General features: G+C 41.4%; 3 protein-coding genes across 14 annotated transcripts in view; 2 read left to right on the top strand and 1 right to left on the bottom strand.

Moving 5' to 3' along the window:
• LOC5517932 (probable ATP-dependent RNA helicase DHX35) overlaps nucleotides 1–3123 on the top strand; it is a 16601-nt gene extending 13478 nt beyond the window's left edge. For 3 of the 5 annotated variants that reach the window (XM_048722290.1, XM_048722289.1, XM_048722293.1), the window contains 3 exons: nucleotides 56–127; nucleotides 304–361; nucleotides 2388–3123. In XM_048722290.1, coding sequence (XP_048578247.1) covers nucleotides 56–127; nucleotides 304–361; nucleotides 2388–2660 — 403 coding nt within the window. In that variant the 3' untranslated portion in view covers nucleotides 2661–3123. The remainder of the gene's footprint in view (nucleotides 1–55; nucleotides 128–303; nucleotides 362–2387) is intronic. The other 2 variants (XM_048722291.1, XM_048722292.1) reach the window with 2 other exon arrangements.
• Nucleotides 2622–15906, bottom strand: LOC5517869 (GTP-binding protein 10). 8 transcript variants are annotated; one of them, XM_048722296.1, is made up of 21 exons: nucleotides 15776–15906; nucleotides 15416–15488; nucleotides 13276–13443; nucleotides 12093–13147; nucleotides 9488–9566; nucleotides 9372–9414; nucleotides 9163–9259; nucleotides 8470–8549; nucleotides 8111–8158; nucleotides 7965–8025; nucleotides 7388–7509; nucleotides 6814–6933; nucleotides 6602–6715; nucleotides 6206–6405; nucleotides 5111–5356; nucleotides 4565–4638; nucleotides 4274–4326; nucleotides 4076–4183; nucleotides 3759–3836; nucleotides 3462–3591; nucleotides 2622–3080 (listed from the first exon to the last, which is right to left on the bottom strand). In XM_048722296.1, the coding sequence occupies exons 4-21, from the start codon at nucleotides 12226–12228 to the stop codon at nucleotides 2884–2886; spliced, it is 1986 nt and encodes a 661-aa protein (XP_048578253.1). In that variant the 5' UTR covers nucleotides 12229–13147; nucleotides 13276–13443; nucleotides 15416–15488; nucleotides 15776–15906; the 3' UTR covers nucleotides 2622–2883. The 8 variants fall into 8 exon arrangements, with proteins under 8 accessions (XP_048578253.1, XP_048578255.1, XP_048578254.1 ...); XM_048722298.1 differs by lacking the exon at nucleotides 13276–13443; XM_048722297.1 differs by lacking the exon at nucleotides 15416–15488 and having other exon boundaries at nucleotides 15776–15902.
• Nucleotides 14758–18670, top strand: LOC125560152. Its single transcript, XM_048722288.1, has one exon. It carries the CDS (start codon nucleotides 14758–14760, stop codon nucleotides 17527–17529), a length of 2772 nt encoding a protein of 923 aa, XP_048578245.1. The 3' UTR covers nucleotides 17530–18670.

The raw sequence follows: 18670 nt of genomic DNA, 5'->3' as shown, positions 1-18670 counted from the left end.
TTTAATTTGTTCTTTAGTTTTCATCTATCATAAGATTGACACGATATTTCTGCAGGAGCGTTCGTGATGATCATGCGCTTCATATCCATCCGATGTCGGTTCTGTACACAGAGAAACCACCGCCATGGTAAGGGCACGCCCGACACTATGTATATAAAGGAAATAAACTTCTTTTGTCTAACCATTGAAAACATTGTTGCTATTTTTTCGACAAAGGAAAACACTTTTGAGCAAAGAACCAATAAACTCAACTCGTGTCGAAACAGATAATCGCTCAACAGTCTTTTCACTATTAATTTACAGGGTTGTATACCACGAGATTTTACAGACGTCACAATATTACATGCGCGACGTCACAAAAGTAAGCTCCTCTCACAGGTTTACATATTCGGTAACCCACCCCCACCCCTCCCCCCACAGGCTTAGTCATTTATTCACCTTATGATCACTGCCATTTGAAATGTGATTATTCGCACTGAGGTTAAGCGTAAAAATAGCCGCTTTTTGCAATTCTTGCACATCTCCGGCTAAATATTGTGGATCCATTTGGGAATGTTTTACTTCGCGTCCTTTCGACTGCACCACCTCACTACTTCCTCAGGACTCGCTTCTCCCATATCCTTAATCACGATCGCTTCTCCCATACCTTAAATCACGATCGCTTCTCCCATACCTTAATCACGATCGCTTCTCCCATACCCTAATCACGATGGCTTCTCCCATACCTTAATCACGATCGCTTCTCCCATACCCTAATCACGATCGCTTCTCCCATACCTTAATCACAATCGCTTCTCCCATACCTTAATCACGATCGCTTCTCCCATACCTTAATCACGATCCTTTCTCCCATACCTTAATCACGATCCTTTCTCCCATACCTTAATCACGATCGCTTCTCCCATACCTTAATCACGATCGCTTCTCCCATACCTTAATCACGATCGCTTCTCCCATACCTTAATCACGATCGTTTCTCCCATACCTTAATCACGATCGCTTCTCCCATACCTTAATCACGATCCTTTCTCCCATACCTTAATCACGATCCTTTCTCCCATACCTTAATCACGATCGCTTCTCCCATATCCTTAATCACGATCGCTTCTCCCATATCCTTAATCACGATCGCTTCTCCCATACCTTAAATCACGATCGCTTCTCCCATACCTTAATCACGATCGCTTCTCCCATACCTTAATCACGATCCTTTCTCCCATACCTTAATCACGATCGCTTCTCCCATATCCTTAATCACGATCCTTTCTCCCATACCTTAATCACGATCCTTTCTTCCATACCTTAATCACGATCCTTTCTCCCATACCTTAATCACGATCGCTTCTCCCATATCCTTAATCACGATCCTTTCTCCCATACCTTAATCACGATCCTTTCTCCCATACCTTAATCACGATCGCTTCTCCCATACCTTAAATCACGATCGCTTCTCCCATACCTTAATCACGATCGCTTCTCCCATACCTTAAATCACGATCGCTTCTCCCATACCTTAATCACGATCGCTTCTCCCATACCTTAATCACGATCGTTTCTCCCATACCTTAATCACGATCGCTTCTCCCATACCTTAATCACGATCCTTTCTCCCATACCTTAATCACGATCCTTTCTCCCATACCTTAATCACGATCGCTTCTCCCATATCCTTAATCACGATCGCTTCTCCCATACCTTAAATCACGATCGCTTCTCCCATACCTTAATCACGATCGCTTCTCCCATACCTTAAATCACGATCGCTTCTCCCATACCTTAATCACGATCGCTTCTCCCATACCTTAATCACGATCGCTTCTCCCATATCCTTAATCACGATCGCTTCTCCCATACCTTAATCACGATCGCTTCTCCCATATCCTTAATCACGATCGCTTCTCCCATACCTTAAATCACGATCGCTTCTCCCATACCTTAATCACGATCGCTTCTCCCATACCTTAATCACGATCGCTTCTCCCATACCTTAATCACGATCGCTTCTCCCATACCTTAATCACGATCGCTTCTCCCATACCTTAAATCACGATCGCTTCTCCCATACCTTAATCACGATCGCTTCTCCCATACCTTAATCACGATCGCTTCTCCCATACCTTAATCACGATCGCTTCTCCCATACCTTAAATCACGATCGCTTCTCCCATACCTTAAATCACGATCGCTTCTCCCATACCTTAAATCACGATCGCTTCTCCCATACCTTAATCACGATCGCTTCTCCCATACCTTAATCACGATCTTGAGACATTGTTAGCGGGTGACCCCAGTGGGAATATAGTACTGCCATTTCAAGCATATCGTCTCACAGACGCACGTACAGTATGCGAAATCAAGACATTGTTATTTATCTATCTCGTTTTTAGATTGAGCCGGAATGGCTGTACGGGTTGGCACCGCACTACTATGAGTTTGGAACGGTATTGCCTATTTACCTCACTCGCGCGGGCTTTCTTTCTATAAAACTACTACCTTACCCTAAACTATTTTTTTTTACTTTTCTAGGAAAGGGAGGTTGCTGCCAAAAGGGCGAAGGTGTCGAGCTAAAACGTTTCTCTTCGCCACCTGTCGGCAACAGTAGAGAGACAAGAGATGGCTTCTTTCAAGCGATTGCACACGGCATAAAATCACTCATATGATACAATGTTCTTACAATGTGTACATAACTGCGTAGCTGAGTGAACAAACTACTCTTTCCTTGAAACCTCCCGCAAACAGTACATCAGCTAGCTCGGTTGAACAAAAGACGAAGGAAATGTTGGAGAAACACTTCACACCTCCCAGCATGGTGTAAACAGCCCTTTCGGCCTTAATAGGCTGGAAAGTTTTATACTAAAACAAAATTTAAAAAAAGCTTAAAAGTCAGCTCCTTCCCTGTGATCCTGGAACCATCTCATTTATTCGTTCGCGCATGCGCTCCATTCCCTCCCCTGATAAGGCAGAGATCGGTATGACGTCATCAAACTCGACACTGCGCATGTCCAAAAGATCCCTTAGTCCCGGCTCCTGCGAGGCCGGCGAATCAGCGGAGATCTGTCCGAGTGCGACTAGTAGTCCCCCTGGTAAATGGAAAGCAATAAAAGGTTTCACTAGTTCTCAAAATTAGATCGTTTACCTATCATCTTGTTGTTTTGTAGGGTATGAATTATTTACAAGAAATTACTATAGAACCTAAAGGGCCTGAAATAACATTAACAACCACTTAAAAACAATTGACATTTGAGGCAGACCTCTACAGCTCGCTGGCAGAGGTGGTGCAAGAGGGGGCAAATAAACCAACCCCTCCCGTAGGCTGAAATGTATGGGGAGCTGAAACCTTTTGCCAATCGCCCCCCCCCCCCCCCCCCCCCCTTCCCTCCCAAAGAATCCTGGATCCACCCTTTGGAAGCTAAAGTAAACTCGGTTCCTATATCCGTGGAGTTATAAAAGTGGACCTGTACCTGGGTTACGAAGTGTTTGTAGCTGCTCCAGCAATTCCTGGTATTTTGAGTCCGCCCGTTCACAGTCCATTTTACTCACAATCAAGAGCTTGGGCTGGTATGTCAGCCTGCTCTCGTACAAAACAAGCTCCTGTCAGGGAATGAAGGCAAACGGTCAGCAACACATAGCCAGAAAGACTACAGATATGCTGCAGAAAAACTAGAATGCCAGCGTAGTGGTAGAGGTAGGTGCAGAACAAGGTTGCTCGAAACGTCAGCGCAGCTTAGCAGTGTTTGCGTGAGCAAGACATGCATTACCTTCAACAGTAGACATAATGACTCAAATGCAGTCCTCCTCGGATGTGCACTCGACAACTGAAACCCGTTTACATCAACCTGAAAGGCAAGCTCGGCATTTAACAAACGAACTTGAACATGTATTACCTTTAGTGTGTTCTTTAAGAAACTTGAGCATGTGTTATCCTGAGTGTGTTTCAGACGAACTTAAATATGTGTTATCTTTAGTGTGTTCCAAATAATAATACCAGTGAAAGAAGATTTCATTTGCATTTATTTGATAACAAAAAATAAATACAATATACAAAAAAAAGGAAGAGGGGTAGTGCCGTGCGTACCACTAGGGCCAGAAGTCTAGTGCCTTCCACGTGCTTAAGAAATTTGTGTCCCATTCCTCGATTGAGATGTGCTCCTTCTACAAGGCCTGGTAAGTCTGCCACACTGATCTAAAAGCCAAAGGGATATCGCCAGTTAAAAACAAGCTTAATAATGTTTCTTTACAAACGAATAAACGTCGAGAAGGGTACGAATTAGACCTGAGAATCGTCGTGTTGCCCCAGCATGCCGATTACTGGTCGTAGCGTGGTAACTACAAGAAAAAAAAACGACAGAAAGAAGTCATTAAAGCAAAATACAAATGAGAAAGCATCCATCCATCGCCTGATTTGGGTAAGTTATTGCCATATTCTTTATTGAATTTGATAAATGAAGTATAAAACTTTCGAGGTTTTTTTACTCATGTGTCTTCCACTGTGAAAACAAAAAGGTCTGACTTGAGCTCTTTACTGTAAACACCGTATTTTTTGATGTTCAAAGGACATACTTACAGGGGTAATCAGCGACAGTAGGGTCAGCTTGTGTTAACATACCAAGAAGGGTGGACTTGCCAGCATTTGGGAAACTGCGAAAAAGAGCGATGGAAGCGACTGTTCACATTCCTGTGAATTGTTTAACGGTCTTTCGTCTGTTGACTCATCTAAGAGCGATGGAAACGACTGTTCACATTCCTGTGAATTGTTTAACGGTCTTTCGTCTGTGAACCCATCTATCTCTCTTCGCTATTGGAAGCTTTAGGTTATTTATTTTGTCTGTTTCTTATCTAAATAAAGGGTATGTGTACCTTGAGACGTATTAAACGCCAAAACTGCATCATCGATTCTTTAAAAAAGACCTAATATAATGATGTCCTAATATGATGGTGGAACTGATTGGTGCTAAAATTATGAAGATGATGTTGACGACGGTGATGGTAATGGCGATGATGGTGGCGATGGTGATTATGGTGATGATAATGATGATCGATGATGATAAATGGTGATAATAGCAGTATACACCCTCCGCATTGCGCTGGAACCCAAATCACTCATCTTTACCCTACAAGGCCTACGTCCGCGGCGAGTTTCAAATCGATCCTAATAATGCAGGCGTTTCCTTTCTCACCGCCCCAGTCTTCGGTCGAAGGATTTCCCCCACGGCCACCTCGGGCTACCAGGAGCCTGGTGCCAAGCTCCTCCAGCTTGCCAATAAATCGGCCATCGTCAGTGGTAACAGTTGTACCGGGAGGGACTGGCACGACTAGATCCAGTCCCCTGATACCTCTCTTCCGCCTTTTAAGGCTGCTATAAAGTTTAAAGTGGGGAAGCTCATTTAGTGCATCGGGAAGTTTTAAACACGAACGCGCGCTATATAAGGGTTAGCTCCACCCCTTTTTGCAAGCTCTCGCGCAAGTCGTCTTCATTCGCAGTTAGACTTCATTGAAACTGCCAGAAAAAAAAACATAGCAAAAAGTAAAGCCGTACGACAAACTTCGACAACTTTAAAGTACAAAAGAATGATAAAGAACTATCAGGCATATTCGGAAAAGTGTTTGGAGTCAAATGTCTACCAAAACAAGAACAAATATTGCCATTGAGAAATTAAACACATTCGTAATGGCGTCATTCCGGTGCGCGTGCGGACAAACAACAAATTTGCAAAATTCACCACTTCAAAGCCTATCTAATCCTCCGTTATTTTTCATTTTGTTCTAAGAAATGGCTAACAATAGACTGTGTTTACTTCAATGGAGTGTTTCCGGCCAATTTTGAACTGTATCACAGCTTCTCTCTACGGAGTTCTTCACTAAAGTCAAATGACGAATGACAGCTTACCTAAGGCAAGTCCCTTTTATAGTGCGCGTTCGTGTTTAAACGAATGGGTGAAATGTCATATCAGAATAATCTTGCACGGGTCCTGCCTTTTAAAGTTTAAATGGCCCGTGACCCCCACTCACGAGTAATGAATCCCGTGACCCGCACTCACGAGTAATGAGTCCTGTGACCCGCACTCACGAGTAATTAGTACTGTGACCCGCACTCACGAGTAATGAGTCCTGTGACGCGCACTCACGAGTAACGAGTCGTGTGACCCGCACTCACGAGAAACGAGTCCCGTTACCCACACTCACGAGTAGTCAGTCCCGCACTCACGAGTAATGAGTCCCGCGACCCGCAGTGAATCGTCGATTTTCCCGCAAAGTGAAAGGTTGTAGACTGGCTCCATCGCGGCACTCCAGAATGACGTCACCACCATCTCCGCCCATTCCCGCATGCGCCATAGAACCCTGGCCGCCAGACCCCCCACGGACATACAACCGAGCGTGGTCACAAAGCCTGCCTCGCTCTGAAATCTAAAATAGATGCATGTCAGCTATGGATGAGTTTTAGACAATATGTTTCTTATATCACAAAAAGGTTCTAAACACTTCCTTTTTCGTTCATTCCAGAATGGAATTTTCTGTATTAACTTTCATTTTTTTTGTCTAGAATTACCCACCAGAATTGAAATGGAATGTAATACGTGAATAGAATTGCACCCAGACTCACGTGCGAGGAGACTGGGACAGGTGGGTGAAACACAGCATACTGAGGAGTTTTGGCGGGAAGTGGGGCTTGTAATTCAGGTTCGGGACTCCTGTGGTGGAGTGCTAAGGATGAGGCCTGGAAGCGATGATTAAAAAGCAAATAAGTTATGATAAAACAGTCACCCTAAAGTTTTGCGAGCAGTGGGTAATGTGTTTGAGAGCCGTACTGTATACCTCTCCATCCTGTTCTGTTCTGGTCAGCTCCGAGCAAAACTGTGTAGCTCTGAGCATGGTGTTATCTTGGTAGAACGATGGGGGAGTCAATTGGTTCACAACAAAATTATTTTTCTGGAGCTAAAGCAGATGATACAAATAATAATGATTGCTAATTAGACAACTTATTAAAACCAACAAGATCACGATTGGCAAACTCAACACAATGACTGTCAACAGCATCACAATGATTGACATCACAATAACTACAATTGACAACACTATCACCATGATTGACAACATAATCAGTATCTTAGACAACAACATCAACATGATTGACAACATTACCACCATAATTGACAACATAATCACCATGATTGACAACATAATCAGTATCTTAGACAACAACATCAACATGATTGACAACATTACCACCATGATTGACAACATAATCACCATGATTGACAACATAATCACCATGAATGTCAAGTCCACCAACATGATTGACAACACCATCATCATGATTGACAGCATAACAATAATTATTGGTTACGTTTTAAACATTGAAAAGCCAATGAAACAATGGTTTGAATACCTTGTTAATAAAAGGATAATCATTTTGTGTGTACATGAATACTGCCTTTCCATCACTTCTAATGAAATTGGATGAACTCAGAGCTTTTCTCATGACATTAAGACCAGTTTGTGGTTGTTGCACTAAAATACATACAAGATCAACCTCTTAGCATTGCATCTTGGTATTCATTGAGAGCAATTAATGGCATTGTTATTTGCAGTAGCAGATCTAAAGAGGAGGGTAAGTGCCAAAGGTGAAGATGTGTAAAAAAGATACTATAAAGAGCATTGCTCACAGGTACATGCCCCTACCCAACTCGTTTGCTGCATCTTTATTTAACAAAGTGCCCAGAAAATTGTTAAAGTATAGTAACAGCATAAACTGAGAAAGAAATATCCATTTAGCACAAGTATAACACTTCATCAGTAACAACCAAAATAAATAAATCAAAGTATAATCCTTGCTAGAAACCCTAAATATTCATCTGGAATTTGAGAAAAATTTGACATTTTAAAACCATTATTAAACAGACTTTTTATGGACCAATGGAAGCCATGGTCTAATATTCCAGGAAATGCATAGTTACTTGTCATACCTAGAATGAGCAAGTCAACCTGAGGGAACACCCTCCAAGTGCCAGCATCTTCATCAGTTGCCTTGATGGAAATATTAAAATCAGAAGTGTGCTTCACAGTGTGCTTAATCAAACAACAAACTAATTCATCAAATGTCATACTGTACCAAAGCAACTGGACTGATGCTACCATGAGTGGACTCAATCTCGCTGGACTGAAAAGAAAAATCTATTTATCAAGGGTAAACACATTTATATTTACAAAGAAGACATGAGCTGTTGCCAGCCACACCTTTTTTATTGTTTCCCATCAATATTGAAAGACAAATTATGAGAAGAAATCTCCAAATAACCATACTTGGTACTTTGCTAGGATGACAAAATAGCGGCTGACAGAGGCCCCTTAACATGGTAATTACTGAACTGTCTCAAAATATTCTCCCAAAAACTTGCTACAACACTTCTTAACACTAGTTTCAGAATAAAAAATGCTTTGATGGTTGACTTCAAGTAGGTCCATACTTACATAAGGAGTATCTGCTGAGCGGTATTCAATACAACAAAAGCCATTCTCTTCAAGTTCAGCCTTTAGTTCCCTTACCAAAGCTGTGAAATAAAGCACACGATTAGGGAATGTCTGACTCATCAGATAAAAAATAACTTAGCATGCCCTCCCAACTACCCCAAAAATGTAACCACCCTCTCAGCAAAAGAGTGACTGAAGCCTTCCTCTCCCACCTTCTCCCCCATCCAGACTATTTTTCAATAAAAAGATACAGGAGCCTAAACCTACAAAAGTACCACCCTTCAATGTTGCCCATTTAGCAACCTCCCAGTATCTGCAGGGTAAGTTTTAGAGTATCTCAGCAAGGCAGTACATAGCTTTAAACAGATGCTAAGTGCATCTGAAAAATAAAGGTTAAAACTTCCTTGTGTGTCATCCCACAGCCTATTTGCAATGCACATGCAGTAGGCCACATCTGGATATGTACAAACCATGGCAAATTATAGCTTGTACACTTGCATAAAAACATGCAGCGGCTCAATCTCTACACTTCACTTTGTAACAAGTAGACAGGCTACGTGTGATTGGCTACACCTTTTCTACTAAATATGGTGTGTCTAAACAGGTCAGAGGACTGGTTGCTGTCACAATTAATGCTGTTTGTTTGCTCATTTATTTAGTTTCAGATGTAACATTAACACAAAGAAAACAAACCTTTAGATCTAACAAGCACAAGAGCCTTCTCCGGTTGGTATTTTTGGAGCAAGTGAATGACATATTTCCCACCAGAGGTTATTCTAAATGGCATGATCTTTATCAAAACAAATATATATCAATGAGTGAATATTTGAAAAATGGTAATAAACTTATAGATAAAAAATTGACTAAAACTGTACTGTATCAAACTCCCTTAACACACATACCCACAGCGGCTGATGAGAAACATTACGAGAAACTTGACTTGACCTATTATATTGGATAAAAAGAACAAAATGATTGGACCAATATATATAAGATAAGATTTTATAAAATACTTTACCTTGCATCAGATATAGGTAAAATCTTTTTGAACTCATAAGTTTGGAGTTTTTGTCTTGAGATAGCATTATCAATATTTCCTAAAAGTAAGAAGTTATTTGTGATCATTATTAGCTCAAATACACATTTACCAGACAATGCAATTAATTTGTCTACATCTTTTGGTAATCAGAAACTTTTTTATCTGATATCTACTGAAGAGGGGGAGGGGGTTAAATGAGACAAACACAATAATAGTAAATCCCTTGTGCAAGGGTTAAACTCATGGAAAAAATGTGAGCTGGAAAGGGAATGTAAATAACTGAGAACTGGATGGTGCCGGGTAGAGCACAGGGAGCCCACTCAACTAAGCACATTGTTTATTTAGCATGTGTTACGCTGCAAAATGTAATAATCAACACAAAATGTAATCTTAACGCAAAATGTAATAGCTTTCAACGCAAAATGTAATCTTAATGCCAAATGTAATAACTTTCAACGCAAAATGTAATAAATGTTTAACACGAAATGTAATACCTTTTTAATGCAAAATGTAATAAAATATTCAACGCAAAATGTAATAACTTTATCTTTTGACTAATAGTTAAAAGTTCTACTAATATAAGGAAAATGATGGAATGTTAATACGTAGAGACATACAGAAGGATCGTTTAGTGAAAGAAAGGCAGTGAGACTTAAAAGTGCATTGTTCTTGCCTTGGCTTCCAGGGATTTTTGGAACAGGCCTATTGTTCAATACAGAGGAAAGTTTGAAAAATATGGAAAAGCAATAAAAAAAGGATAATATATTTTACCAACGAGTTTTGATGGTTTGGATGTTATATTTCACGTTGTGTCTAGAAATTGCCTAATTCAATGATAGCAACCTCGTCTGCAGTTGCCATTTGCTTTCTCTGTGCTCAGGTTTCTGACAGAACCACTGCCAAGTGTTTGGAGAGAACTAGACGAAATGTCTGTTTGAGATGGACTACTATAACTGTTGGTCACTTCATGCTAGCATCTTTTTTCTAAGTTATAGCTTTTAGTTTTTGGTTTAAAGTTATTATTTGATGTTATTACATTTTGCATTATTACATTTCATGTTAAATAATTTATTACATTTTGCGTTGAAAAGTTATTACATTTCGCGTTAAACGTTTATTACATTTTGCGTTAAATGTTATTATATTTCGTGTTAAGATTACCTTTTGCATTGAAGTTATTACATTTCATATTGAGGTTACATTTTGCGTTAGTTATTACATTTGCGGCGTAACAATGTGCTTTGAACTTCGTTTGTAAATATCAATTAGGTCACGAAGTCTTAAATAAAACTCCTTCCAAATACATACGTATTAATCTTTATTACGTCCATTCATGTTTGGAACACTTATTTTTTTACCTCTGCATCGATTTTTTCAGAAATATTCAGGTTTTGCAAAAACCTGATTTCAAGCCTAAAGGCTTAAATTCAGACAAGGGGTGAAAGTTATTCCAAAACTCTGCCACGCCACTTTTGCTGAAGTCATCTGTGTTTAAGTAAAATCAATGCAAAAAATAAATTTCTTCACATATGTTAGATTGGTAATGGAGCTAACTTCCGATGGCAATTGCTGCCATTATAAAGCACAGGCGAATGATCAATTGCAATTTGAAATTACACCTAAAATCAGTCATGGAAACAGGTCTGACTACGACATCTTGGCGAAAAATTCAACAACAAAAAAACATCCAGAGGGGTCAGGAATTTGTTTGCATTCAAGTCCGGTGGGTCATATTTGCATGCTCAGAATACTAATTCTATACCCACCCAACCACCCGACACATGCGCTGAGTTGAGTGGGCTCCCTGTGGGTAGGGTGGATTGCACGTTGAAATGATGAATCCTGAATCCAGAATATTCAGGCTAAATCTGGAACACCAAATAGTGTTGCTGCTCTAAGGACAGCAATTGTCTGGTAGTAGAGGACAGAAAATTGCATAAATCTAAATTCAGGAAAATGTGTTTGTTTTTTAGTGCTATAGCTCTTAGGTTTAGAAATTTGCACATCTCATGTATTATCTCTTAGGGGTAAGAACTGCTGTTAACCAACCCAAATGCTATCCCTTAGGGTTAAAATTGAATTTACCAATAATAATGTTGCAAATCCAGGCACCCAGAGGGGTGCAGCGAACACCTCCCCACACACACACACACAACAGTTGAAAGTCCACTTTCGGTTCTCAATAGACGTGCTATTTGTAGAAAAAACTATAAAGCATAAGCTAGATTACTCTGGTATGTCATTAATCCATAAGTTAAACTTGTATTTATAGACAAATCCGACAATAAACGTCCCTTGGAGATGCTGCAAAGGCAAAAAAAAAACGCTTTTCGTTCTTTCGGGGGTGGTCAGATTTTTATCAGAAAACTCACTCCCTCCCCCCCTCCTTCCCATCCCAGAAAAATTAGGTCCACTTTTTCGGATTTCGCACCCCCCCCTCCCCTCCCTACCCCCCTCCCCTCCCTACCCCCCCTCCCCAAGAAAAATCCTGGGTACGGGCCTGTAAATCTGTCTACGATGTAGCCCCACTTATTCTATGATGGAACTCTCGGTACTTCAATTTCACAAGCAGAGAGGGCCTTACCGATATCTCCATCGCCAGATACACCTGCGGTGCCTCTTACAAACGATTTGCGTATACAATTAGCACGGGTAATCTTCAAATGAAACGGCTTATTCGCGATGAAACAACGTAAGAGTGGCCTGCTAGTGGACGCCATTTTGAAAGTGCTGCAAGTCTAGTGCCACAGGGTACCCACAAACATGTAACCCACCCAAGTCTGCGGAGAGAAATCCCAAAAGCGCACGCAAGAAAATTTAAGTAATTTAAGTTTAAGTAAAACGACTAAAAGATAGGCTAATAAGTGCAAACAAACTTATGATTATTTTTTTTCCAAGTGAGCAGAAAATATTATACTGCGGTTGCCTGTGGCTAGGAAGGAACGCCTGTCAATGAATGTTCTCAACAAACGTTGAACTAGCCTGTTAGCCGGCTCTCCGGTAGTATGCTTAGCAGCCGCTTTCAGTGCGTGACACTGAAAGCAGCTGATAAAACAGACTAGCTCTCCGGAGATTCGGAATTCCTGTGGCGAGGAAAAGGGAAAATGAGAGCCGGCAACAAGACCCCATGTTTTTGCATGTTCTCCGTTCGATGGCGAACACTGATTGGCTTATTTCGGTCATCAAATAAACGTATCAAATAAAGTGACAAAATCTAAAATGCTCGTCCTTGGACTCTCTGCTCTTTAGGGGAGTAAGTACGCAGCTGCTTTGTCTCCTATTATCTTTGTTCTACAAAGACAGCTACGCGAGTGCGCAGACCAGTTGGCTCCTTCCCTCTATGCGCTTTTCAACCTATCGCTGCGTTCTGGCTATCTGCCTGTTATCAAGAAAAGAAAAAAGTCTAAAATTCCCAACTACAGACCGATTTCTCTCCTTGCTATTGTTAGCAAGGTGTACGAGAGATTTGTTCTAAACCATCTTTATAACTTATCTGCTTAAACTGCTATCGTCCCTTCAGCACGGCTTCATCAGTGGCAGGTCCTACGTAATCGTCCCTTCAGCACGGTTTCATCAGTGGCAGGTCCTGCGTAACACAGCTACTTACAGTCCTTCACGATCTGGGAGAGGCGCTGGATGCTGGGAAAGAAACAGATGTTGTGTACTTGGACTTCGAAGGCATTTGATTCTGTGCTTCACCGCAAGCCCCTCCATAAGCTGTCTATGTTTGGGATCGTGGGCCCTTGCTACGCTGGTTCTCTGACTACCTCACAACAAGATTTTAGAGGGTTCTGGTTGACGGTGGGCTTTTTCCAACCTGTCCCGAGTTCATTCTGGTGTGCCTCAAGGTAGTCTGCTCGGGCCGTTCCTCCTCTTGTTGTACGTGAACGACCTTCCCGATGTGGTGAGCCCTGGAAGCAGCTTCGCCTTATTTGCTGATGACGCAAATTGCTCTCGTCAAATAAGTAGCCCAGCCAACCATCAGTCCCTTCAACGGGAGCCTATGGGGACTATCATTTAATGCTACCAAGTGGTTTATAAAGGAATGTATAGGGGAATTTATATGTTAGCGAAAAAAAATACTTTATCGTGAAAACAGTGACGGTAGCCTTAGGCTGCCTGTGGTGAAAGTCACGCTTGGATCACACACTTGGCGACATCTCAAAAATTACGGATATTTAGATAGAAACTGGACTAGAAATGACCGGGATATAATTAGAATCATCCGAAAGAAGTGGAATTATTTTTTTATAAGAAATTCATAGAGATTTGCATGATTTTTAGATTAGGAACGAGAGTACAAGCCCGGACTGGGAACTCGTTACTACTTCCGGTCACGAGTAGGAACAGATTAGAAACTGGTCAAAAAATGAAAAAGAATTCCCCTTTTTTCGGATGATTCTGATCGGGGTCACTTTAAGGTTCAGTTTTTATTTAATTATCCGTAATTTTTACTCGGTAAATGAGGTATTTTTTACCATTTTAGCATTTCTTGTAACGTACCCCACTGACCCCGATTAGGAACTGAGGAATTAGGGACTCGGGATCACCTCGGTGTTTGCCTGTCTATGTATTTCCGAATCATTGTTGATTAGGTGAAAGAAAGGAAGAATTAAATAAGAACAAAATGTAAGGTGAGCATCCCCCCCCCCCCCCCCCCCCCCGCCAAAGAAAATAATAGTCCGTCCTTTTTACAAACCAAGTATTTTTTAGCTTCGGGTCTGGCGATGAAAGTCCGAAAATTTTAGCCATTGGTTCCCTCTTGGGGTTGATATGCGACAAGATCAAGGAGGCAGAAAGCCTCGGAAACAAGTGTTAAATTAGAGAATGACTCTTACGCCAAAGAGCAAATGATATTTGCTGCGCAGCTGAAGAGATGTAAGCCTCCGAGTTTAGATCAGCGCTGTAGCGACCTCCCCATCCGAAATCTTAGTGCGATCGTTGTTGATGAGACAACCTTGATATGTCTCGATATCCGAAGTTAAATGAGGATTTCTTTCTGGCGCTGGGCTTCGCAAAGAAAGAAAAATATTTTTGATGAATAATAAGTTGTAACTTTCTTAGAATTCCGTATTTCACTCGGAATCCCACCTTACATACAAATTCGACTGAAGTCGTACTTGCATGGGGAGTGTGCTTATGGTGTTAAATACGTTGTAAATACGCTCTATTTTGTAATGTGCAAGTATTTCTAAAATTTACGGGCTCACTTTATTCTTGTCTCTTTGGGAATTGCGCAGGCGCCGATCATGGCGGCCACGATGTTTTTTGCTCTGTATTTAATTTTGTGTATGATCGGTACTGTTCCTCATCAAAATCTCTCAATCAATGAAATGGATTCGTCTTCGCCGAAACGCCCAAGGCAACACCAGTTCGGGCTTTTTTGCACTGTTTTCAAGCCTTTGCCAGTCTTATTGCGCTTGGTGCCATCAGGGTTTCACCGATCGACGCGTTCCCTCACCAAGATATCAAAACATGGCTACACATCCCTAGCAATCCCAGGACATGATCCTCCGATTGATGTTACAATATTTATGGACATTTCTATAAACCCTGGCCCAGAAATTCACTTAGATTATTCTTCGAGACCTGCTATGGATTTGCATACAGCTTCGTACACTAAAACAACACCAACATTCTCTCGTGAGTCCCTCTATAGTATTCGCCGCCAAATGAGAACAAGGAATCTGTTTCTGAAACCTGTTAATATCTCATTATTTTGCACACTAAAGCACCTGGGTATATTCAGATTCAGAGGGAAAAGAGCTGGAAAGAGGAAGAGATCTGAAGCTAATTTACAACTTGAGTTGCAACTTCATGTCAACACCGCGATCTCAAGTGATCCTGGCCGCAACCATTCTATTGTTTATGGAACTAAGCTTTGCGAGAACAATAGCCAACACCTACCTGTGTTAATCACCACACGCCATGATTATTCGACCAGCGCCAACACTCATAATGCCAGGAACTCATCTAATCTCTTAAAAATAAATACTGGAAAAATTACACCGGACAGTGCGCCTCGATTACACTTAGCTACTTGGAATATTCGTGCCATGAACAGGAAAGCTGCATCTATCTGTGTTCTTGTCATATCCAAAAGAATTGATGTCTTAGCCCTTGTTGAGACCTGGCTGACTGCTGAAAACAACTCTAAGTCTACCGTGGTTGAAGACACAAGCACACGGTTGCCTGTTCCTAACTGCTCAGATCCCACTGTTGCCGATGTAATAAACACTCTACGGGACTTCGACTTTATTCACCTACCGCGTGCTGGACGAGGTGGCGGCATTGGTTTCTTTCTTAGAAAGGCTTTAAATGTTAAACCTAATACGTCGACTGTCTTTAAGGCTCTGGAATATGTTGATCTCTCTATCACTGCATCGAGCTCATCAATGCGTCTAGTCACCGTTTATAGACCTTCACCGTCTAAAGTAAACAAGCTTACTACTCGAATGTTCTTTGATGATTTCTCTGTTCTTCTTGAACACCTTGCAATGGATCCTGGGAAATTAATTATAACAGGTGACTTTAATTTTCACATTGAAGACCCTGGTGACGCTGATGCTGTCAGACTGTTGGATATGCTCGATGCAGCTGGATTCGAGCAAAAGGTAGTAGGTCTTACGCACAGAAAAGACCACACCCTTGACCTAGTTGTTGTGCGGGACGGCGACTTGTCAGTGCGCGGACGTCCTGAAATCGTTGCATTCCCTAACTCTGTATCTGACCATAGTGCCATTATTTGTGATGTTGACATGCCAAAGCCATGTGCCTCCAAGAAAATACTGCATCGGCGTCCGTTACGGAAAATTAATTTCGACTCTTGGTGCAATGACATCAGGGATTCCGCCATCTACAGTTCTGCTCCGAGTGATGACTCTGACTGCAACGTCTTATGTGATCAGTATAACACTGTGCTAAACCACTTCATCGAGAAACATGCTCCTGTTCGCACTTTTTCAGTTACACTGCGACCCTATTCACCTTGGTATGATGATAGTCTTAGGTTATTGAAAAGACAGAAACGCAAAGCAGAACGGAGATACGTTTCATCGAGATTAGAAATCCACCGCCAGATGTACGAAGAGAAGTGTAGAGCTTACAGCACTGCACTGAATGTAGCTAAGCGGAACTTCTACAAGGATCAAATATCTGGTTCCAATCAGACGCAGTTATTTCGTTTAATTGATGGCCTTTTCAGGGTGAAGCCGGTTCCGTTGCTACCATCATATGAATCACCTACAGCTCTTGCAGAAGATTTCATCTTATTTTTCACTACCAAGATTCAGCATTTAAAGGACAACCTACGATCATCGCCCCTGTTAACGATGGAGATGTCAGTGACGCCAGCTCAACCACAATGTGTGGCGTCATTCCCTGAGTTCTCTGCTGTATCAGTGAGTTATATACGTGATATTTTACAACAATCCAAGCCTAAATCGTGCATATTAGATCCTGTGCCGACAAGTGTACTAAAACAATCCATTGATGTTATTGCCCCGGCCATCACTTCCATTGTCAACGCATCTTTGTCATCTGGTGTTTTCCCTACCTCTCTCAAGGGTGGAGTGATCAACCCTTCCATTAAGAAGCAGAGTCTTGACCGCGAAGTATATCCAAACTACCGACCGATTACAAACGTTGCCTTCCTATCAAAAACACTTGAACGTGTCGCTGCTAACCAGACGATGAACTATCTTATCCCCAACGGCTTACTGGCTAAATTACAATCTGCTTACCGCCCCTTCCACAGCACAGAGACTGCTCTTCTTCGCGTCTTTAATGACATTCTGACCGCTATTGACTGCCAACAGGGAGTAGTACTTGTTCTCCTTGACCTGTCGGCTGCGTTTGACACTATAGAACACTCGGCTCTGTTGTCGCGTATGCAACATCGTTATGGAATTAATGAGATAGCACTCCAGTGGTTCAAATCATATCTAACTGGCAGAACTCAACAAGTCCTTATAGATGGTGTTCTATCCTCCAGCCAACCACTGCGTTATGGCGTTCCTTAGGGTTCTGTACTCGGCCCGTTGTTGTTCTCTTTGTTTTTCGCGCCTATCGAAGATGCTGTTCGTGCACATGGTCTTGGTGCGATGATGTATGCTGATGACACGCAGTTATATATGTCCATCTGCCCGTCTGAAGATCGGTCTTCAGTTCTATCAAGGCTTGAAGTCTGTGTCAAGGATATCCTCATCTGGTGTACGTCAAATGGCCTCGCTTGTAACCCCGATAAAACGGAAATTGTACATATCTCATCTCGATTCACGTCAACCAACATAATTCCTGAAATCGACGTTGATGGACATTTCATCAAACCAGCCCAGGCAGCACGCGACCTCGGAGTAATCATAGATTCGAGTTTATCTATGACAAATCATGTCAACAGCATCTGCAAATCAGCTTACCATTCTATAAGGAACATTGGCAGAATACGGAAATACCTTGACCGCAATAACTGTGAACAGCTCATTCATGCTTTCATAACTTCAAAACTAGATGCCTGTAATAGTCTTCTGTCTGGACTCCAAGAAAAAAAAATAGCCAAACTACAGCGTGTTCAGAACTCTGCCGCAAGACTAATCGTTGGTGCTAAGAAGAGGGACGCCATTACACCCATTCTTAAGGAACTTCACTGGCTACCTGTTGCTTCTAGAATAGACTTTAAAATTTTTACAATCACACATAAAGCTCTCCACAACCAGGCTCCTGAATATATCACTGAACTCTTAACACCGTATACGCCATCTCGATCCCTTAGATCTGCTAACAAGAACCTTCTCGTCTTTCCTAAATCACGAACAAAAACTTATGGGGACAGATCTTTTTCAAACTTTGCAGCTAAATTATGGAACTCCCTCCCCCTACACATTAGAAACACCGACTGTCTCAGCAAATTTAAATCGTCTTTAAAGACGTACTTATTTTGTAAGCACTACAACAATTGATTAGTTTTTAACCATTAGAAATATTATCATAAGTATTAGTATTAAGATATATATATATATGTGTGTATGTGTGTATATGTATATATTTGCATCAGTTATATATGTGTAAGATAGAGTTTTAGCAAAATTATTGAGTAGAATAGAGTAGGATGTTTGTAAAGCATTGAGATTTTTATAATGCTATATTAAATTATTATTATTATTA

The sequence above is a fragment of the Nematostella vectensis genome, chromosome 2 (assembly GCF_932526225.1).
Source record: "Nematostella vectensis chromosome 2, jaNemVect1.1, whole genome shotgun sequence".
Classification (NCBI taxonomy): domain Eukaryota; kingdom Metazoa; phylum Cnidaria; class Anthozoa; order Actiniaria; family Edwardsiidae; genus Nematostella; species Nematostella vectensis.
This window is presented reverse-complemented; position numbering and strand designations above follow the sequence as displayed.

What these genes read in the sequence shown, in the direction of transcription:
- LOC5517869 (XM_048722296.1), bottom strand. Translation starts at nt 12,228, where the DNA reads ATGGCGTCCACTAGCAGGCCACTCTTACGTTGTTTCATCGCGAATAAG. An exon ending in GGTTGACTTGCTCATTCTAG is followed by an intron (nt 7,510 to 7,964) that starts GTATGACAAGTA and finishes TATGTATTTTAG; the next exon opens with TGCAACAACCACAAACTGGT. An exon ending in ATTATCCTTTTATTAACAAG is followed by an intron (nt 6,934 to 7,387) that starts GTATTCAAACCA and finishes CATCTGCTTTAG; the next exon opens with CTCCAGAAAAATAATTTTGT.
- LOC125560152 (XM_048722288.1), top strand. Translation starts at nt 14,758, where the DNA reads ATGGCGGCCACGATGTTTTTTGCTCTGTATTTAATTTTGTGTATGATC.